General features: G+C 29.0%; 1 protein-coding gene across 5 annotated transcripts; it reads right to left on the minus strand.

Annotated features, from left to right (window-relative positions):
* Positions 1-452: 452 nt before the first annotated feature.
* On the minus strand, positions 453-16,823 carry LOC116767555 (uncharacterized). 5 transcript variants are annotated; one of them, XM_061527331.1, is made up of 5 exons: positions 16,685-16,807; positions 16,498-16,576; positions 9,271-9,453; positions 5,301-5,692; positions 453-744 (listed from the first exon to the last, which is right to left on the minus strand). In XM_061527331.1, exons 1-4 carry the CDS (start codon positions 16,693-16,695, stop codon positions 5,303-5,305), a joined length of 663 nt encoding a protein of 220 aa, XP_061383315.1. In that variant the 5' UTR covers positions 16,696-16,807; the 3' UTR covers positions 453-744; positions 5,301-5,302. The 5 variants fall into 5 exon arrangements, with proteins under 5 accessions (XP_061383315.1, XP_061383314.1, XP_061383316.1 ...); XM_061527330.1 differs by lacking the exon at positions 453-744 and adding an exon at positions 2,286-2,568 and having other exon boundaries at positions 16,685-16,806; XM_061527332.1 differs by lacking the exon at positions 453-744 and adding an exon at positions 3,421-3,806.
* Positions 16,824-24,386: the final 7,563 nt, after the last annotated feature.

A 24,386-nucleotide genomic window follows, 5' to 3' on the forward strand; every position in this document is an offset into this window, starting at 1 on the left:
AATCCGCGTAGTATATCCGAAAATATATTAGTTTCATTTAAATGAATAATACTCGCGAAAGTCTTAGATCTCATTAAGCAACAGATTTTTGCGATTATTCATTGAAATAAATGTAATATTTTTCGCATTTATTGTGCGTTTTTAATTATTTTTAAAACCATACTCCCGACGTTCAGTTAATTTGCAGCAACCATGACCATGGGCAGATGTGATGAGAGTATATAAGCAAGAGAGTTAAGGACTAAAATTCGTCTAGGTAAAACTTAAAAAACAATTGAAACAAGACTCAAAGGAATCATTTAATGTTTTTTTTTTTCTATATAATAACCATTATAATAAGATTTTTAATGAAATGAATTATATTTGTTACACAACTCGAATTTTACGTATATAAATAATCTTTTGGATGAATACGAAAAGAACATTATTATCTTACTGCCTATTAAATTGTTTTAATTTTTAATGTCACTTAATTCGGTATATTTTAGGCGGTAGAGCCTAGCTATTGTCAGTTACTACAGCTCGAACATGGGTTGGCTCAACCGGGGAAGAACCACCCTCTCACAGAAGATCAGCGTGAAGTAGCCTTTAATGGCTGCGTTTCGTCCGATGAGTGACAGAACCGGTTGCTCTATACTTGATCTTTCACAATCAATGTCGGCAACGCAGCTGCAACATCTCTTATGCTGTAAATGTCTACGGGTGATCACCTCCCATCAGGTAGGCCGTCTGCTCGTTTGCCACCTTGATATATAAAATACTTAAATAATTAGTCTGCTTGGTGTTTTAATTGCTTGATAGTTATTTATTAATTTTTACAACGCATATCGCTGCATGTGTTATAACGTTGAGTTGAGAGAAGCAGATCGATTTTATAATGTACAAGTTTTAAATATAACACTTATGACATCGCCACTATTTTTTCCGTCTATCTATTATATGTCGCATTACAAACGGCCAATAAAAACATACAGAGGCATGTCTTGCTTTATTTTATTTTTCACTATAATTTCAGTTATCATAGTGTTATGTTAAGACTGTTGAGTCATTGATTCGACAATCTCTCAAGAGCAAAACTGGTAAGTAGCTTTAAGACTGGTAAGTCCTAAACTACGGAAACGAAACGAGGACCTCCACTTATTCGAGGACACTTAGCAAGGTTATGATTAGTTGTATTCTTAATCTTAATCAGAATCAGAATCTTAATCAAATCAATACTTGGAGTCTCGCTTTAATGCTGAGTTCTGATAGAGTCATTTTTACAAAAATAGTCACTGATCACTAGTAGAGTTAGAACGCTAAAGTAGAGTTGGCCCAATCATGTTTCTAGAGTCTAGATATTTAAACAACCGATGTAAACGGAACGTGTACATAAAGCAGTAATGTATTAAAAGGAAAAACATATTTCTATTGAATTAAGTTCATATTACGATTACATTCTTTAAATCATATTTTTAACAAAAATGTTAGCAAAACTTTTAAGTTTATTGCTTCTGAAGTATGTTAAAACCAATGAGTAGTTTAATAAAAAAAATTAATTTCATATTGTAGCAATGAAGTAATTAATGTTAATGTAAAAATTGGAAAAAGGTTACGATATTAAAAAATGTTCGCTGAACGAGATATCTAACTCAATATTTTTAATTCAGTCTACTTATTAAATTCGGTATACATAATAAAAACAATTATTCAGGTGTTTCACTGAGGTTGAAAACTAAGCTAAATACTTAGTGAAATAACTATTATAACAGATCCGAGGAGCAATTACAAGAATTTAATCCGACACAGCCAGGTGACAAAAGCTGAGCCGAGCTAAGTTGATCTCTTACGAGGGACTATCACCTTACCCCTACTTCACGGCCTCTCTTAATACTAAACGCACTAGATAGATCAGAAGATTTAAGATAAATATATATTGCAAAGAAAAATAATTAATGTGGTCAATTAAAAATTACTCTGAATGATAAAACTCATTTATGTGAATTTTCCCTTCGGCTACATAGTATGTTTCTTTAACATAGTCTACAAATTCAGTTATAAAAAGAAGCTTTTTTAAAAAATATAAAAAGGCCATCTCAATTTTCCAATACACCGATTGTTAATCTAGTAGAAAAATTTTTAGAAAAGAATTTGTCGTTTTGAAAATACGAATACATAAACAAACATGTCGATAAAATACGTCGCAAAACCTTTGCAAGTAAATAGTACTACAAAACTTTTGCACACAATACAACAATATCTTTTCTTTTTTAGTTTTAAAATATATTTTATCAACAACTAATGCAATTATTACATCAGAACCATCAATATTTATAAAAGAAATATATAACAAAAAAATTAATTGCGTTATAAAATTACAACTTATTTTACCTTTGACTTTTGAATATGGAATTTAAACTCACGTTTTTACATACTGGTGACCTTTACATTATTCTAGAATCTAAACCAACCAAAACGCAATAAAAAAAAATGTTGCGTGTTAACTACGTCAAAAAAATTTCACAAACTGCTACCCTCCTATTCATCCACTCCTATTGGATCCTCCTGAGACCTTTGATTCCAGTTTCTCTGAAATTATAAAATAATCAATTCTTCGGTCCAAAGCCTTTGACTGATAATGATATTAATATTGATATCGTCATTCCAAACAATAATCCTAGCCAATGATGAGCTCAATCGAAAGCCTGCATACTTTTAAATATTTGTTTATTCCCTATTAACACTGATAACTGTAGCTAGCATGTTCATAAAATGAAATTACGAGCAAAATGTGAACTCTTAATAAAATTTAATTGAAATGTGAATTAAGTATGACTGTAGCAAATGCCAAACTTCGGGATAGCAGAAAAAAACGCAAGAAATATGCTGTGAAGAGGAAACTATTACGATAAGAAAAAAATATTTCACTGTTCAATTCCAGCCTTCACTTAATATAATTACTAGTTACCAGTTATCAGTATTGAAATTTACAAAAGTGTTTACATTTAATGCGTTTCAACAAATTTTTAACATTAAAAAAAACGTTATACTCGTAATGAAGTAAAGGATGCGGAATGGATCAAGAATACGTAGCACAAATGTAATAACGACTAACATTTATTCCAATGCGTATTTAAACGTAACTAGGATTATACTAAATTTTATTTTTTACATGATGTTTAAGTTACTTTACAGCGACTTTGAACACAAGCACACGAGACGACTTTTCAATGTACATAATCATATAGTATATCCGAAAGTTCATAGTTTATTACTTATAGTTTAATATTTTGCTACATGACACTAAATAATATTATTATAACTAATTGCTATTATTAATCAAAATGTTTCGAAGAGGTAATTAGTTTCATTGTGATAGCTACAATTTTAGGGTTCAGATTCCAATTGATTATGAAAATTTAAATCAAAGTATATTTTTAAAATGATTTATTACTAAAATTAAATAAGACATGAGTTACAAGGAGCATATTTTTCTTTTGTAAATTACACTTCTATTTATCTACTTTTATAATTCATACATTAACAAATTCGCTCTTTTAACTAAACTATTTATATATTATTAAAGAAATCTATAATATGAACTTCATGAATTTTAAGTTTTATAATAATCAATAAACCTTTGCATGAGATAAAATACTTCAACAAATGTTTCTTGAATAAATTTTACATATAAGTTGATGGATAGGCAATGAGTTAACCTTTGTAGTATACATACAAGATATCTAGGGGCAACCCTTTGCTTTGCTCTTTGCTTAGTTAAAGCTTTGTTATCTTAACGTTATTTAGTTGGCGCCTTCACAATATTCCTAAAAAGAAACATCTTCCTTTGTTATCGGATACGCTTTTCAAAATTATATAAATTTCATGGTAGTGACAAACGTTGAAACTCAATTAACATCCTAAGTGCTTCCAGAACAGTTCGCATGAAAATAAAGAAAACTTTGGAAGTAGATGAGACGAAATAAGACTAACAAATAGCCTTCGACTTGACCTACCCGTGATCACGATTACTTCAAAGTTATTAACCGTCGGATAAAATGTTTGACAATAAACATATTCGAAATTAATACAACAATTTTATTTTACTTCCGCAGATCTTTTTATTTATAATCATTTTTATTATTATTATACTTATATACATGCAATAACTATTATATAGGTAACTATTATCTATATATTAGGAACCTAGGTGAAATCAAAAGACCTTTAAATAAATGCATAGAATTAAGAAAAGGTTTTCAAAAATATTTAGATTCGTTAAAATTTTTTGATATGTAATTTAACCAAACATTCAAATAATATAAAGTAAGCCAAAGTCATGTTTTATCTAACACACAAAATTAATTGCTAGCAATCGGTTCCGATGACTTAATCTCGGCTTTGTTCATCCCTTGATATTTTAATTTAAAAGTTATTCCACCGCTTTAAGTTAAATCTTGAATTTAAATGAGATTCTAAATTCGGGTATATTCTGACTTGATTAATTACTCGTAGAAGCCGACCGTAATTCTATTGTTTTAGGTCAATTATCAATGAAAGTAAACAAAAGTAAGCGAACAATTTGAATGGAATTTTTTTAAGCGGTAATTTAATATCATATTATTAATTTATTGTTTTTTTTTTTAACATTGTTTGAATATAAACAATGGTAAATTTATGTATATTAGAAAGAAAATGTTTCGATCGGAACATGATTATTATAAATAAGAATGTGTTTCTGTCTATGTGTGTGTACTTTTGTCACATCTTTATTGCCTGTGGATATACATAATATGTAGTAAAACACGATTTGTTCATGAATACAAATGAATGTAGAAGCAATACGAAATAATTTGCCAAGTTGTTAATAAAAACATGCTGAGATAATTTCTGACAAATTAACGCATTCAATGTTATGTATTCACAATAATATTTTTTTTTATATGTCTGACATAGATTAAAAATAAAGATTTACGGTCGCGCTTATGTTGTTTATATTTAAAGAATAGATTTATTAAATATTTAGACTAACTTATTACTTAACGTACGTCTTTATTAGTTCCTGATAAAAAAAAATAAAACTAACTTTGCATTATGTTTCATGAATAAAAAACAACAATAAACATATAAATAAAACAATGAATTTAATAACACAGACTCATATACTAAGTTGATTGGAAAATTATAAAGTAGCTTAAAGTTTATAACGTTTTAACTCGTCCTTCAAAATTAATTAAACTTTTGGTATGGAATATGAATATAGTTTCCGAATTATTAATTAAAGCCAGATAATCAAAATATCAATAAAAAAGAATCTCTACCGTTAGCCAATGGAGTAGGATCTCTTGAATGCGGCATGTCTTCGGCTCCTACAGAACTTTCTCTTAAACTTTCTTCTGGGATATCCTTTCTGTCTTTCGCTTGTTGTGACAGTTTGAACGAGGTTCGTCCACTTCTGATCAAAATCTTCAGGTAATTTATCGTTAACTAAGATTATAGGTTTGACAAAACATACTGTCTTTTCTTCAGTTTTCACATCAGTGTTTCTAGAGACTGGTGCTTTTTCTCGACCGGATGAGTCTATCTTAACATTTGGCTTGCTGGATGTTCCCGATATTTCTATATTAGTAGGACTTATTTCCATTATGTGACTTTCATTTTCTGCATTTTCTTGTGCTGCTGCTGCATTCAAAGCCGCCTCAGCGTCTAAAAACTGAAATAAAAAAAATATGTTGGAATAATACATATAGATAGTACAAAGTAATATAATGCAAAAGATATTAAACATTGGTAAATATAATTAAATCCAGAATCTTATCGTCCCACCAATGAAAGGATCGAGACGATCTCTATATAAGATAAATATGAACTAAGAATATCTTTGAGAAATTAAATAATCTCGAAAACAATGCATTGAAATTAAATCAATTATTAATTGATTTGGGCAATCTATCGTGTTCAAGTGAAAATGTAAGGTTAATTTGAAATTGTAAATATTTTTATATTAAGATTTAAACTCCAAAAATAGCCTTAAGCTGTGAGCTTTTTTGTTTTATCATAACCTTACAATTTAACCATAACCTAAATTTACTATTTTAATTAAATACTTCTCAGTTTGGGATATGTAATGAGTTTAATATCGTGCTAAAATAGTATTGTTTGGTTCTTGGCAGCTGTGTAGAGTATTCAAAATAACAGTATATTAGATTGATACCTTTCCAGCAAAGTCTTTATCTACGCTAAACGTCTAGCTTCCGCCTTAACTTTATTTTACGAGGTAATAACTTACGTGATTTTATTGCATTTAAATTCACCAGCTATTCGAAGAACAAAGACAGTCAATGTTACTAGTAACATCTAGAAATAGTATCGTTAAAGGTCCGTAACAAAGTCTACCAAACACACAACCAGTGGTTTGCAACTTGATCACCACAAAGGGATCGTAAAACTGTTGTATTGGGAATCCTTCCAGAATCAAGGTAATGGAAGCAGTTTATCTACATTTTTTATCAATGTTATTGTTTCTTTAATATAATACCTTTGAAAAATCTTGGAAAAACAATTTTGCGACTCATGTTAAATTTTATCGTTAAGGCTCCTCTCCTCCTCCTCAAGTAAATGAAAACTCCTCTTCAAGTAAATTAAATATTTTAATGATTCAATGTTGATTAAAATGCAATGTAAAATATTTTTGTTAATTGAATAATACAGATACGTTTCAAATAGACAAAGCACAGTATAATAACAGTATAAAAATATTCTAGTTTCGTTATTTTATCAATTATTCTGTTAAAGTGAAGAATAATCTCTAATTTTTATCTCCCAGCCAGGCCTTGAGTCCAGAAGAAATTCTCATGATAGTAATTATACGTTAATTAATTCTTAATACGTAAAACTAATACTCTAGGTACATAATATATTTCCAAGAAATAAATTTTAAATGTTAAAAGAATTATCTCGGCAAATGTAAAATTATACCACGACATTTGAAATGATAAGTTTGTTATTTGTTTGTTAATAGAAATGAAATCGAAGTTATAACAAAGCTTGAACATCGTATATGCATTTTCCTTTTAAAAGTGATAATAAAACAAATTTGTAATTTTGTGTGTTAATTGTATATCACACGCAGTGATTAATTCCAATAAGTAAATAATATTTAATATTCCCTTAAACCTGACTACCGCTGTTATATTTACATTTGCTGTTTTAAATATCTTATAAGTGCTATCAGCAATCAATTATAAAAAAATAAAAAGCATAAATGAATTTTATACAAAAAAAAATATTTTTTATATCAAATCTTGTTTAAATTTACTCTTAGAAAATTTGATATGATTGCACGATTTCTTTTCATAAGTTTTAAAGTGTTTTTACATAAAATCTAAAAAAAAATATGTTCTCTGTCATGTATACGGTCGTCGTTCCAATACAAACCACGTTTTATTTTTATGAAATAAAATATAATTTAAAACAAATCTTACATAGCGATTTTAACCATATTTGGGATGATAAAAGAAGCTTCGTAAGAAACTATCTCACATAATTATTTTAATCATTACTAACATATTTACCTATTATGTTAATAACTACTTGAAATGCAAGTCGACTTCACCAAAGAAACACCAGGTTATTTATTTGAATACAATCAGTGTTATTTATAAAATATCGTAACTTTCCTTCATATTTATAAAGAATGTTATTTTCTTGTATTGAAACAATAATCGGATAGTTATTTGAAAGCTGGATAGGAATTATTATATGGACTAAAACACTGTTTCAACGCCTCCATAATTCAAAAACTCCGGTAAGCTCCTTCTTTTATTCTCGATAAAACTAAAAATTCCACTTGACTGTGTAACCATAACCTTGGCTCTGGATCTTCACGTATAAACAATAAGGGAAAATAAATAAACTTGTCGATATAAATTGTTTGCATAAGAAATTTGTTACACTATTAACGTTTGTAATTTCTATTTATGTTCAGAACGTTAAACTTTCTTGTTACTAATAAAAAAATATGTGATAAGCAAGTACTATATAAAAAAAATATATATATATTTTAAATTGAATATATGACATTTCATTCATAATATCTTCAATGCATAAAAGGGTACGCAATCTTTCTAACAATCAGATAAAAAAAAAATATGACAGCATTATTCATTTGTATCATTCATTCATGTAAATAACACGTAAACATCATAATCGCTATATAATTAACGTACGGTCCTGACATTGAACGAAATCAATTTCATTCGTTCCTAGTAGATTCTTGTAAACATCTGTCATATCGTCAATCAGTGAACGGAGTTAGGTATTCACGCAGACGGTAGTGATTCAACCAGATGTTTACATTTCAACGTTCAAACCAAACTATACACTAATTTTGAAGCTGTTTTTATTATTTACGCTTCGTATTTGCAAATTAGATTCAGCTTACATTAAGTGGTCACACAATTTTACAGGCTTTAGAACAAAGAGTTACATATATTATAATTAGGTGACTTTAAAAAAAGTGTATGTTTATACATATGTAATAATTTATTTCTTACTTATATATAAAAAAGATCTGTTAATTTTGCGCACAATGAAAAAGCCTTTGATACCATCGAAACCTGACTCTTTGCGAATCTATGCAGAAATGCTCTATATATAATCTATATACATTTGTATATTACTGTCACGATGTTGATTCAAATACAAGGACAGAGAATAACACCAATCCAATTGCATTGCGATGTCAGACAGGTAGGTGTTAATCAATTAAGATACTAGATAGGTATGGTCTTTTCAATAAAATCGTCGGCCAATTCGGTACCTACTTACAAGCTGCTTATCGTCTCGGCAGAAACTCCGCAAGAGATGTAAGTCAATAGCCTAAGAGATCCTTCACGAGTCGGTCTCGGAGTGAACCTTGACAAGGCCTAATTTATAGTTTATAGTCATGGGTCACCGAAGCTAGTATGCGTGAGAGCGCTACTTTGAAAGATATATGGCCAAATGATTTATTTTGGCAAAATCATCCAACTTGACCGGTACCACTTTCAATAGTGAGTGTTAAAATAACACTTTTAGTCTGGCTGGCGTTCGGAAAGCTGTCATATTTTTGAGTCTTCCAAAACACAATCTCTGAAGACCAGAGCTGTTAACTTTGTAATTCTGCCGGTTCCATAGTGAATGGAGGATATATTTTTATTAGAGATTGTCTATATATTTCAATGTAACTCAAATTTTACTAGACGTTTGTTAAGTAGTAATTATGGAAATATTAATACGTTAAATATTTACTTTTCGTTTATCTCTCGACGCCGTGAACAGGACCCAACCAACATATACGAACATTATAAGTGCTGGTACAACAAGACTAGCCACCACTGGTATCCTTCTCACCCATGCGTGGTATATAGCAAGAAGAAACAGACATATCCCAACAAGGATAGCCACATATCTGCCGTTCCGACGACGCTCTTCCTGAAAAAAATACAGTTACATTAATTAAAATAATAGTGAAAACCTAAATCACATCTCGTCTGATCGTGATCATGGTTGCTGAAAAGTAACCGAAACGTCGGAAGTGTGTAGTATTTTACAAAAATAAAGCACTCATAGTATATCCAAAAAAATATTAGTTCCATTTAAATGAATAATACTGGCGAAAGTCTTAGATATTATTAAGTGAAAACCTATATAATATACGTACATGTAAAACACTGAGAGGAATAAAGAGATCTAAGACTTTTGCGAGTATCATTTAGATTTTCCAGCAACCGTGATCATGGTTGCTGAAAAGTAACCGATACGTCAGGAGTATGTTGTTGAAAAAAAAATTAAATACGAGTAGTTTAATCCGAAAAATATTCGTTTTATTTAACTGAGACGAATAACAATTATTTTATGACAGTAAATATATATTTTCTAAAAGCTCCTTAAATAAAGTAAAACCAAAAGTAAATGTCTTTGTTAACCCTTTACAAAGTATACTTTAATAGTCAACATATGATGAAATCTTAGACTTTCGCGAGTTTTATTCATTTACATAAAACTAATATTTTTCGTATATACTACGCGAGCTTTATTTTTTTTTAACTATATACTCCCGACGTTTCGGCTACTTTTCAGCATTTTCATTTTCATTTCACATCTCGTTTGTCCGTGATCACGGTTGCTGAAAAGTAACCGAAACATCGGGAGTATGTAGTTTTAACCAAAAATAAAGCATGCGTAGTATTTAAATAAGTCAATATATGTTACATATGTAAAGTTCTGTTTGTAATTTATTAAAAATTTTTAAGTAAATTGGTTTTAATAGTTAATAATTTATTTTTATGACTATATTATTAAGACAATTAAGACAATAGTATTTCTAAAAATCATGAATTAGTCCGAAGTTGTTTAAATAAAAACATTATTAACTGAACGAGAATCTAGCCATATCTTAAATGTCGTGGCAGATGACAAATAATAAAAGAAAATTGGTTAAAAAACCGTGGACTGGTCTAGGGAAGATGATTGTTAAGATTATGGTTTTTTGTGTATAAATAATTGTTAATATATCAAATTGTAAACCTCTACAGTGCTAAATTTTAGTTATACCCTGTACTAAAAAGATTTGTTACACAGCAATATGGGTTAAGAAGAATCAGCAAAACATTTAGCACACACTTATTTTATATTATATAATTTTAATACTTCAAATTTATTACATAAAATACATTTATTTCTAGGAATTTTCTAAATAAATTGAATCCGTTAAAGGAAATGAGTGTTACTAGAATAATATATGTGAAGGTATTTGGAAATATGTCTGGCAAATAATTCCAATCTAACTATATGTAGATTAAAACGTGATACGTGAGTTAGTTCGTACATCTGAAAAAACAGATACGTGATAGTTGTAGTTCACATGACCTGAATTTATATTGAATGTTTAATAACAATAAATATGCGGACCTCGATGTTACTCGCAGTTCGGGACATGAAATTTTACCTTTGAATTTGTAATCTATAATATGTATAAGATTTTTCATTGTTATTTCATATTTCCCCTTTCCGCTATCTTTCTTTCTCTTTCCTCTTTCATATTTCCTCTAAAATATGTTGTAACATTAAATTAGAGTGGAGTAAAAAAGTAATATTTGTGATTACAATACATAAATTAGGTATGGAACCAAAAACTGTTGTTATAGCCTTCATACATATGATATTAATCAATTTTATGTGTACTGATCTCTAAATAGGTACAACGATATCTTCTCTATTAGTGCCAAAGAAAGATCTATCCAGCTCAAATCAAAAGTCTTTACTTCGGGTGATAACACCTAAAACCATATTGCGAATTTTAAAAGACAACTTACAAGTTGCACTCTGTAACAGACTCACTTGTTATATGTAAAAGGAAGTCCTAGAAAATTTTGTTTACAAATAAGATTTTTTTTAACATTAAACAATATTTTAACAAACAAAATAATTATTCGATCTATGCGATAACTGACTGGAATGTTAGCTTTAAAAAAACACCAGCCAATATCCTCGTGAAAAAGGTATCAAAATATCAGCACAAATTTATGAAGATACTTATCCCACTGGATTATGACTTATGGTAAGTTTTAGAGAGCAAGGCTTACTTTATAAGCCATTATTATTTGGAGTCCTTAAAACAATCCGAACGATACGCAGCGATGAATTTTCCTATTAAAAGACTACCCGTTGCTTTTTATAACTAGCCTTATTTTTTTTTTAAACTGTTTTGTAGCCAATGGAATCCACTATAAGCTTTACTTATATATATTTTTAATAATTTTATATTGAAGTACTAAACTGACATGATAATAATAAATCTTACGTATCATAAAAAAAATATTTTGTTACAATGTTGATGACAATATTGAATATATATATTTCTGTAAGAACCAGAACTTTTGTATTGGTGTATAGAAATGGTATGAAAATTTATTCTACATTTTCTCAACTTACAAAAATATAAATATTTTATCTCTTCCAAAAAGATTTAGATAACAAAAAATACTTGATAGAACATAGATTTAACTTTTCTAAAATCATAAAATAAATAAGTAATAACTTTACTGTAATTTTTATATATAAATAATAAATTAAATCTTTCCGTATTCACCGCGGATGTATTAAAACAACATCAATTTATGAAAGTTCTAAAAAATACACCGGAAATACAATTCATTCATTAATAACGTAAAGGAGAGAGTATAAAATAATAATTGCTTATAATAATAAGGAAGTTAATAGTATATTTTGAACACTTTAATATTTCTTTATATGCTATTGTGGTAATTAACCTTAGAAAAACTGAAACTACTGCTACGTGAATACTTACAGCGACCATAAAATTTTAATTATTTGTACTTATATTATACCATGGTTTAGAAGTTTTCTCTGAGGGAGATGTTGTAAACATGAAAAAATTCCCATGCATTCTTTAACACTCAGATACTAATTTATTAGCATAAGGTTAGTCTTAAACTTACTATTAACCAGGCGGTGATAAGATAAAACAAACCTTACAAATTCCTTTTTTGAAATGTTATACATGGAATAATAATAAAAACATGATGCAAAATATGAAAAAAACGTATGCATGAAAACCTTCATGAAAGTCTTAGCTCACATCTACTTTTATAAAGGCTTCCGTATCAAATGCTAGCGGAAATTTAATATAACTTTCCTACATTTATTACACATCCAACATTTTCGTCATTTATTTATATTAAAAACCCTAAAGTGACACTTTTAATTTCTAATTTGTTAAGCAATTAAGTTTAGCACTTAAGTTCACTGTCAATTGAATATTTAAATGCTTGGAATAGTAATTATACAACCTTTTTAATAATTTCTTTTTAAAATATATATTTTTTTACACTTTACATGTTTTAAAAATCTATTACTGGTCTTAGGTTGACAATAACTGCCATGCCAACGCCATTCCTATACAACTGAGATTAATAAATGACATCTAAATTGAGACTTAAATCCTTTTATTAAATTCATCGTAACAAAATTAATGTTTATTTGTGTTCAAATTAATGTACATCTACATTAAAATAAAATATAATATAGCAAAATTGTAAATTTATTACAAACATAATTCCCAAAAGTTGTTGTGTAAGTATTTTCTTTCAGATTTCTCGAAAGTTCCGTACTTACAAAGGAAAACGAAGTACCTAATACTTCACCGCCCACTTTGTTGTTAATAGATAAAACCTCTGTTTCTTAGGAAAACTTGGTGCAATTTATTTTATACCCCAAACGTTTAGATGACCTAAGTATTAGGCAATGACAGTAATTTATGCAACAGTTTTTGGGGAAAACGTTCAAACGGGATTGAAAAAACACGCATTGCAATAAGAACAAATAAGGTCAAGGTCTAAAGATTTATTTTACATAATATAAGCCAATTCCTTTCAAGGCAAGTGAATTTTCAATAGCAATGTATTTACATATATGACCTAAAATTCCAGTTTTGAAAAAAAATCAAACAAAGCAATAGTAAATGGACGCTTTTGAAAACTTTAATTTCATTTAAGTAACAACTATGCCTAACGTTTATTTTTTCGCATGGTAACATACGTTGAACATAATCAGTTGATTTTTTTACATATGCATATTATTATGCTACAAAGCAAAGAAGGTTTAGTTTAATAGAAGCTTTATCTCTCAACCAAAGTTGTCCATTGTTTTTGATACGCTCTTTCTTATAAAAGACGTCTTATAATACGAGGATACCTATAAAATTATTTATTAGTATCCTAGTACTCAGGACAGAACTATAATTGGGAACGTGTTCGTAATTTTCTTTATAATTGTATATTTTTACAATCTAACAACAATTTCTCACGAAATTTTATTTTACAATTTTTAAATAACACAAGCAACTTTTTTTTTTTTTTTCATTTATGGTAAAATCTTTTTTGAATTTGACAAAGAGATATACTAATTATAAATTTAATTTTAATTATATTTTTTTCACTTCTATTTTATACACTTTTGTAAATTGATATTTTAACGCAGATCATTCTTATTTACTAGAACGCCGACAACTTTATTGATAAAAGATTATACGCTTCTGAGTATAATGTTAAGATAGATTTATTTTAAATAATATCCGTATTGCATATTTTTAATCAATTGAAACTTTTTAGTAAATATCGTTTGACTTTTAACCAAAAACATATTTGCATCACAATTCAAAAAAAGAATGATATATAAATACTTATTTCCAAATAACTCGAATCCTCCTAGACCGCAAAGATATTGCGAGAACATTCTTACCTTCTAATTAATCAGTTTGTATAAATAAATAAATAATTATCTTTAACCAATTCGTCAAAACGTACATGCTAAAGGCTAGACATTAATCTGTCTCTAGGGAAATATTTATTCATTCAAATCTATCAAATTCAACCAAATCTACTTACAGAGGTTATAAGGCTAGTAAATAGTTTAAATGAATTATCGGAGTTCCCGAGATTTCCCAGTAGTCTGTAAACGTTAATTGAATGAAACCTGAATGGAAATGGTGAATAGCTCGTACTGAAAGCAAATCTTTTTGTACAACTTTGTGTACTTTGGCAACGTCAGCTTGACAGGTCTATTGATTTATTCCATCTGTTAATACTGATACTATTAGATAGATCTACATCAAAATATAAGATATTAACTTTTTATATAATTCGTACTAATTATAGATACGAATTATATCCATAGATTATAATTTAACTTATATTTAATTAAGTAGTATTTGTACTATATACATATGCTGTTCATTTTAAATATCCGAAGCGTCTCAATAAACCAATGAAATAATCAATAACTGTATAATTCTGAGATATTTTTTAATTTTTTTGTATCGAGCTTAATTATTAGAGTTAGTTATTGTTATAAAATAACAATATATGCTAAGGCGTGTTAAAGAGATACGGTGTTGCTATTTTAAATTAAGAAACCAAATAGAATAAAATCATTTTATAAAGTAATATAAATCTCAGGCTTTGACCGAACCAAGTCCGTTTAACGGTTTAGACCAAAAGAGGTTGCCATAATGATTTTCCACATTCAACATTTTTACAGCTATTAGACAATAACATCAATTATCTATTACATTATTCATTAATTATGACTTAGATGTATTGATGACGTTCTTTAACAATGATAAACACTGAATTAGACAATTGACCTTGACCCCTATTGAAGGTTTCAGTGTTGTTACAAAATCGAAAGGATTCTAATATAACCAATCTCACACAACTTGTTGAATTCACCAATAAAACTCTTCATTAGGCTATAAACACATTAGTATGTCTAGATTTTAGATGAACCTCGATTGCAATCCTAACCCCATATATATGGATTTTTATTTCAGAAACAAAATGAGAGCTTAATGCAATAATTTTTATATTAAAACATCTTTTATACCAGCACTAGTTTTATGAACATAAAATCCTTATGACTTTCTTGTATATCTATTTATATAAAACTTTATGATTTTTATTTAAGTCTTGTTATAAATACTTTCGCTTCTCTTTAATAATAGACGGATCTTTTAATACAAAAGCAATCGCTACTTATAAAATTCTCATGAAAAAATTAATTAGTAATAATGACTCGAAGTAATGTGATATAAGATTTTCGCGAATTCTCGTCTGTCCGTGATCACGGTTGCTGAAAAAAAACCGAAATGTCGGGAGTATGTAGTTTTTTACAAAAATAATTCAGGCGTAGTTTATCCGAAAAATATTAGTTTCATTTAAATGACTTAAAATAATAAAAAAAACAAAGTGAATATATATTTGAGCTTCATCAGTTTGTAAGTTTGACTGTGCTATTCTTTATAATTCATTTAATCGCAAATGCGAGGTTCACATGTTTTCTAAAACCAGACATTTAGTAAAACATGCAAAACTACTGTGTTTAGTTTTAAAATATACTTAAACTGTGTATTCAGTCATTCTGAATGTACGCTAACAAAATTAATCACTTCAAAAGCACTGGCCGCGGTGTAAGTTTGCTTTCATATGTACAACTTAGAATAAAAGCATAGAGTTATAAAATTAAAACGATTGTTAAACCACAATAATGTTCTAATGGTGCTTGGCATGCATTCACATTTTGGTTTAAGAGCTTGCACAATGACAATGTTTTAATTTAAATGTCACTAGCTATTTCCCTGTGCTCCGTCTGCTGTAAATCATTTGTATTTATATTATACTTTGGCTCTACAAACGTATATGGTCAGTTTAGTTACTAATTTAAGAAATATTATTTATATTCTCAAATACGTGGGAACAAAAACACACTAATCTATAAAACATTTAACAGGTAACTGTGGCTTGTTAACACTGCCCCAAATAATTTTGCAACCTTTGAGGAAAAGACACAACTTGAAGGAAAATTGAAGCAGGTTTCTAAGATCTGGATATCAAATCCGTCACTTGAAATAATGTAAATAATTAAGAAGGGTTAGAAATATATACATATAGAATTTACCTTTACAGAAGATACAGGAGCTTTATGAAGCAAGTTGACTGAGCTTCTTACCTCGTTGGTTAATTTTAATTTCATCGTGCTGTAAAACTAAAATGATTTTTTAATAATTAACACACACGGTACTTTAATCGCTACATTGATTGCTGATCTCTGTTTATTTTTAACTACAAAACTATTTCTAACACACCTGTCACTCATAAACACAGTTATAAAAGTTGTATAAGGTAGTGCGTATGCGCGTAGCTTACGGCCGTCGAATGAGAACTGCAGAAAGGCGTCTGTGCATAATCTTACAACATAAACTCCTTCTCCTGAAAACGCGTTATCCAGACTGAACCGCGTATCATTCACGGAACACTTTTTTACACCTACCATATACTTCTAACAATACTCTAATTTATCATTAAACACATAAATATCGTATGTGAAACTTGCCAGAAGCTAATTTTATTGACTGAACAGTGTTAAACGAACGAATCTATAAACAATTTTTGCTAACATCGAAAATTTACGATAAGAGAAACCACAATCGAAAATCGCAAACTGTTGTCTGCCGAGTGATGATCTGCGGTTTATACATTAAGATATTTGTTATTTTTCATACATAAAACACAAACAAACAGAAGGTTTATTTTTATGGTTCCGGTATCTGTGTTTTATGAGGAATCAACGTTGTTCAGCTTACATTTAAAAAATTCGAGTTACAGTATACCTTATCAACAAATTAATTTTTAGAATTAATGAAAATTTCTAATAAAATCCATTTATAATTGTTTAGGACTAAATTAAACATCGTTGGTAATAAGTTTTTTTTTACAGCTGTGTCCACAGCGAAGGTAATTTTTACTTAATTTAATATATTTTTATATCATTTGTATGGGCTTAAAATTACGTTATAAACGTAACCTTGTAAAGCTCTTCGTCTGGTAAAATAATAATGATATGCGACATAGCATTTGATGTAAAATTATATACCCATCATTAAACACAGAGAATCGACAAGATACGCCCCATTTAAATGACTGAAACTTTTCCATCACTCTTTTGTCTCCATTCCAAAGATAACTTTCCTTAGTACTGTAGCTTGTTAATCAGATTTTAATTAAAATTTATTTTAGATTCAAAAGATATTTACAATTTTTTTTATGTTCAAATAATAATAACATAAAAAAATTCTACTAGTTATTATTCGAGAAAATTAAACTCGGTCACCGTAAATAAACACTTAATATTAAATTTCAAAATTTGACACACTTTCTCCGAGTCCCTTAAGTAGCCTAAATGATAATATTCGGTAAGGGTCTTTGTTTTATTTCATCAAAGTGACGAAATTCTATAGCGCTTTGAATATTTTTTTTCTTCAGCCTTTGAACAGTTGAAAATATATTGGATAATATGAATTATATTAATATAAAATAAAAATACTAAAAATCAATAATGATTTAATTAAAACTAGTGTTTTATGTAATTTCAAACATTTTAAACATATTAAGCAAGACTTCTTTTTTATCTTGGAGCACCTTAGTACTAGCGTGCATCCTCAAATCTACCGTTTTAATGTCTTGTATACATCTATCTAATTTGATAGTTAAATTTACTGAAATTTATGAATGAAAAACACATAAACTTTTAATGTTTAGTTTGCGAATAACAAAGCTTTTGAAAGTATCTTTATTATCTTTTTTATGGGAATATCGTTAATTTTTTATATAATTTCACACTCACATTTCCGATGAAGGAAACATTACTTATCATAAACATTATCTCATTTGTTTAAGTGCGACTATAAATTTAAGAATTTCTTTTATTCTGTGAAACCATTCACACCGATATGAACACTTTTAATCTCACACTGAGAACAAGTATTAAGCTGGACTTATTGAGACCTTCCATTCCTTACACCGATCTCCGTTTAGTCTTAAGATGGGATAAAACGACATAGTACTTTTTTACCTTGTCTCTATGAAAAATTGTATGTATAAAAAAATATAGTTTCAACTAATTTCGTTTTCATTAAAATATATTGAGGCATAGCTTTGTATTGGAGACAAAATTCGTAAATGATTAAAATAGCTTACTGGTAATTCAAAACAAATACTTTAAATGCTCATATGTATTATATTTAACCAATAATTAACTAAGATATCCGTCTCCAAATGAAGTAATTATAGCAAGTGACATCCATTAAAACAGACACAGATTAATGACTCAATAGAAGTAGGTCAAAACTAACTGGTTTATGTCACTGAACTATGGCACCCTGCCCGCTGCAACTGCCAACCATGCGACACCATAACTCTCATCTGAGCTGCCAATGATAAAATACTAACTTTAGATGAAGTCATTGCACTTTCGTACTATAAGTGCTTTTTCAGATTAGTCTAGACTGAGAGTTTCATTCCCATTCAGTCTAGGAATATGAAGTAATAAAAAGGGGTATGACACATTCCGTGTAAAAGAACCTAAAGTAAAAGAGCGCACTTCAGTCAAGATATATTTTATTTTTGTATCTAAAGCTAAAATTGAATTATTGACCTTATATGTATGTACTCATTCCCCTTATATGTATGTATGTACTTAAAACGATATGAGAATAATGGAAGTAGAAAATAAAATAGTCACTAAAATTCTTTTGTGTGAATGCCGAAAAGACTTAGTCAATTTAACGAGTAAGTATCAGATTTCACATTCAGAATAATAACAAATTCATTCCTTAAAAGTTAAATTTACTAAACTGAATGCGTCACCACTGATCTGCTTTATTAAAAAAATATCACTTCTCTCTAAGAAAACTTTTGTAATCTTTATTAATATTCATTCAATTATTGAAGGAGAACTTAGCACTAGTTCTGTCCCATTTCTATCGATACACATATTACATAAGTTTTCTTTTTAATTATATTATTGATTATATCCTAACATAAGATCCTGCAGTCCATAAATCCTTTTGCTTGCTGTATTTTATACTTAGAAGGTCAAAAGTACATGTGCCTAAAACTTATATTTTTTTTTATTTCATTAAAAATCCTTACAAAATACATAAAATAACATATAATGGAATGCTCCTTCTACCTAAAAAAGTAAACATTATAGTTATAACCTAATTATGTAAATTGAAGTAAAACTAATAGATTTTTATTATTATTACAGAGATTTACATTTGCTAAATTGTTAATTGCTATGTAACTCATATGAAACTACGTATTATTATTCTTATTAATAAATGAAGAGAAACTTTAAACCTTTAATACAAAGGATTCTTTTAAAAATGTTAAAACATATATACATATTATCATCATCATCATCATCAGCCCATATTGGTCCACTGCTGAGCAAAGGCCTCTCCAATTGCACGCCACTGAGATTGATTTTCGGCTACTCACATCCAGCTCCTGCCAGCCATCTTGCGCAAATCGTCACTCCACCTTGCCTGAGGACGTCCTACACTACGTTTGCCGAGACGCGGTCTCCACTCAAGAACTCGTTTACCCCAACGGTTGTCGGTTTTGCAGCTAATATGGCCAGCCTACTGCCACTTCAGCTTGCTAATCCGGTGGGCTATGTCGATGACTTTGTTCTCTGCCGAATCACCTCATTTCTGATGCGATCCCTCAGAGAAACGCCGAGTATAGCCCTTTCCATAGCTCGCTGAGCGACTTTGAGTTGGTGAACTAGCCGTACCGTTAGTGTCCACGTTTCGGCACCGTAAGTCATTACGATGCCGAAACTGAGTCATTGGTCAGCCAGGTGTATATACATATATTATTTCCAAAATGAGAAACTTACAAGCAAAACGAACAAGGAAGACAAAAAAAAATAAAATTTAAAAAAAGCTAATAAATTCATCTGGTATTTTTCTGTACGTCTTAGTCATCAACGTGGGTGTTTATATTTACTACTACCAGGTTAGTGCCCACGTGCCAATATTTACAGTACGGACGAGAGTTTAAAACTCTTATATTGTAATACAGGATTTTCGATGACGTTATACCGAAACATCGCTGTTTAAACAACAAGGATTAATTTATCTTCTCACATTATAAAACGCTACTCCAAGAGTTCGGAATCTCGTACAGCGCAATTTAATTAAAACTAGACGCTATCGTCAAAGGAGATTCTCATAATAGATGCAGCTTGTTCAAAACTTATATTTCAGTCCAAAAGAACAGTATTTTAAACAACTTACATTGAATTCATAGTGTACCTACATTTATAGGACGATATAAATAAAATTATTATGAAATATATGTCTGCATAAATTGTAATTATATAAGAATTAAAACCATTGTAAAAATACCACCTCGGCTAAGGTGTTAATCACACACGTTTTGGTATTTTGTCTCTTAAATAATTTAGCACCCGCTTTCATGAACGTAATCCCTACTGTATGAATTATACCCTAAACGATACAACATAAATAACTTTCTTTCACATTAACTGGATCATTATAATTAGTTTAATATTCAACAAAACATATCAATATTTTAAATTCGCTTGTCCATCTGTAAATTTGAATCGATAACACCCATATTAAGAGTAACAAATTAATGACCTGTGGTCCCTAATGAGCCGCAAACAAAATAAACAACTAAATATATAGATTGAAAAACGCTAATAGTTTTCGTTATACAATTTCAAACATAATACTATTAAGCTAATACTTCCAAACATTATTTCTTTGTACTTTAAACGTGAACGTTAAATTCTAAACACTGTATTATTTTAATGATCCATAAACTGTGTCAGCCCTGGAATGTTCCAAAGAGCTTTTGTGAAGGGAATTTACAAACCATTTTAAATCGTTCATGACCCGATTAACAAATTTATGTTATTATTGCAGAACAAATTATCATTTGTATTCTTGTAAAAATTTGGTCGTTTTAATTTAACTTCATTATATCAAATAGGTAAAGCAAAGAGATTCGAAGCTCATAAATTAGGGTAGAAAGGAAATGTTTAATTATAACTCCACTGAATTTTTATTTTGACACTCTTTACTGGACTCAAAATATCTCATGAGCATGTATTTATGGGAGTAAGTCAAAAGGATTAAATATATTTTTTATGAACTTTACTTCAGCTTAATTTATCAAATAAGCAAATAAATCTTTTACAACCAACAATATCTTATCTCTTTTTTTTTTTTGCAAACTCTCCTTCATCTCTTTTGAAAGCCCTATTTGAATGGCAAATAAGTTTGAAATTTACTTAACAAATTTACCGAATTAATTATAACAAACAATACATATTAATAGACAATAAGGTACTTATACAGAACTTTAGAGTGTGTGGGTTTGTAAGAACATTATAAATATTCTTATAATGTTTTGTATCACCAAAAAAGTAAATTACTAAATTCAAAGATCATTTTGCTTTTAACTAGAGATACTTAAAATATAAGAAATTTGATTAAAATTTAAAAAAAACTTCCCGATCAATAGCATTGGCCTAAAATTACTAATTTTGTAATTTTGGAAAAGAGCTAGTGCTCTTACACCTCTGGATGTATATTTACCAAACATAACTAAGAACCACCGCAGAGACGCTAGCTTTCAAATGAAAAAAGGCGAAATCGGTCAATCCGTTTGAGAACTACGTCGCCGAGTCAGATACACACACATTGACCTCAAACTTATATAAGTTACCCCCACCGTAACATGTAAAGAGAGGTGGTATACATATAATCTCTCTTTTTGCGGTGGGGGCTTAAAACGCTCAGCCGTCAACCACCGACTAAAGTTTACGAAATTTATAGCTGGAATTACAAACTAACATGTGATGCCCAAAAACCACCACACTTTGTGGTTTCCTGATTGTTATTTGTAACAGATGACCGGTTAAAGTTAACGTTTATTGAACAAGTTGAACTCTTCTTGATATGTTAACATTGTTTGTTTACTTATTATACGACTATTGTGAAAATATAGCACAAAACCGGCAACAGAGTCCTAATTATTCAAACGTTTCCTTAAATAAAAATCAATTCCATTTATAATCTGATTTGAAAGAAACTGGTCTGATTATAATTTGCTTTGTTTTTTTTTATAATCGCTATTAAAATGGGATATCTTTTTTTTTAATAACAATCAGTTACTAATACCAATTGTAAAATAGAAATTATTAATATATCTACTTACATAATCACTTCTTCTATTTTTTTTTTTCATTTTGAATAGATTCTTCCCAAGCGTAATGTATAAGTTGTGGGTGTAATCTTTGGTGAGATATTACAAGTCTTTAGTTAATTTTTACACTTGGCCAGTTTAAGGTTGCTTCATTATATACAAGAAAATAAATAACAAAAATGCATGCTAGTGAAATGATTATTCTCGAAGATTTTTCAATAAAAAAACTATATCACTCGACGTCTTTACGTTAAAGATACCAAATCATACAAGATTTTTATATTTGAAACGATTCCAATTTAAGTTTTATCAATGGCTATGAATGAGCTGTGTCAGTCCTCATTAAAAACTTCTGATCTCACAGTCATAATGCATTTGAAATTTAAAATGTGCGCTATTTTTAAAACAAGATCTCGGAAAAAAGTTAAGGGTAATTTTGATACTAGAACTTTTTATTTAGCCCGCTATATACGAAATTCTAATTAGCAAAATACATTTGACTGTCACATCTAAGAGACAGTTTCAGTCCAAATAAAATGCACTTGCTTTTTTATCTATTATCCATATTTTTTTCTTATTATAAATATTATATTACATCTTGTATATATAAGATATAATCCTACGCTTTCATATTGAATCTTGATAAGTTAGTTAAAATAATTTATTTACGTTAATTTTTTTTGAATGCTGTGGACAAGAATTCGTGGCGGTAGAAATTACAATGTGTGCTGTTTGTTAGTTTTGCTTTATAGATAAGTTTAAGGTCGTCAAGCGGGTAGGTTAGGTTCCCGCCTTAACGATCGTCCATAACTCTGTACGATACTTTGTATTAACTATAACATTTTTCACGGTTTACGTCCGAAAGCATAAAGTAGTTAAATTTATAACTTGTGTCGCTTTATAGTTTTCACAAAGTATTCACATACTGTATGAACACAATTTATTGTAAAATATAGCTTTATAAACAAAATTAACAAAATATTTAACAACTCTTGCAAGTCTTTATTATTATAAATATTAATTTCAATAAGGATCTTCGAAGGTGTTTATTCTATGTTTTACAATCCTAGCGTCTGCTCGTATACAACTCAATTTACAGAATACTTCTCGATGTTGACGTCATCATGGAAAGTTTACTCCACTTTTTAGCACAAGAAGATATTCACAGACCTCGATCGCTATTTACTATGATAGAGCAACAACACCAAAATATAGACGCAACCGATTACCGACGTACAAAAAAGAGTTGAGCTACCTACAGGCGTTCGACGAAATATATTTTTAAATAAAAAATGTACTCAGAATAGATGAGATAGCTGAAGTTACTAGGTTCTACACAAAATCTCTCTTCCCAGATAGCGATCGCTAGTATACTATTACGAATGACCTTACTTGAAATAAGTATTGTCACTGCAATTTTTATCTAAATCATTCTTTATGAATCAAAGACGTCATTTGAATTACTATTTCTTAAAGAAGTGTATTCGGAACGTGCACGACACCAGCGTCACCATGTCATTGTAACAAAAGGGGAAATGTCAAACAGTGAATGAGATTGCATAATCTTTTTTGTTATAAAACAAATAAAGTAAATATATAGAAAGACAATAAATAGTGTTTTTATGGATATTTGTTAAAATAATTATCACAATATTATTACTATAACATAAACAAAATCGAAGGAAAAGAATGTTAATAAAATATAAAATTTATGCACTTAAAAATGTATCCGTCTGTAAATATTTTAAAAATTAATAATATGCC

This window comes from Danaus plexippus (genome assembly GCF_018135715.1).
Source record: "Danaus plexippus chromosome 9 unlocalized genomic scaffold, MEX_DaPlex mxdp_24, whole genome shotgun sequence".
Lineage (NCBI taxonomy): Eukaryota > Metazoa > Arthropoda > Insecta > Lepidoptera > Nymphalidae > Danaus > Danaus plexippus.

Coding starts and splice junctions, on each gene's coding strand:
- LOC116767555 (XM_061527331.1), bottom strand. Junction 9,454..16,497: donor CTCCTGTATCTTCTGTAAAG/GTAAATTCTATA, acceptor TATTTTTTTCAG/GAAGAGCGTCGTCGGAACGG. Junction 5,693..9,270: donor CGTCGAGAGATAAACGAAAA/GTAAATATTTAA, acceptor TTTTTATTTCAG/TTTTTAGACGCTGAGGCGGC.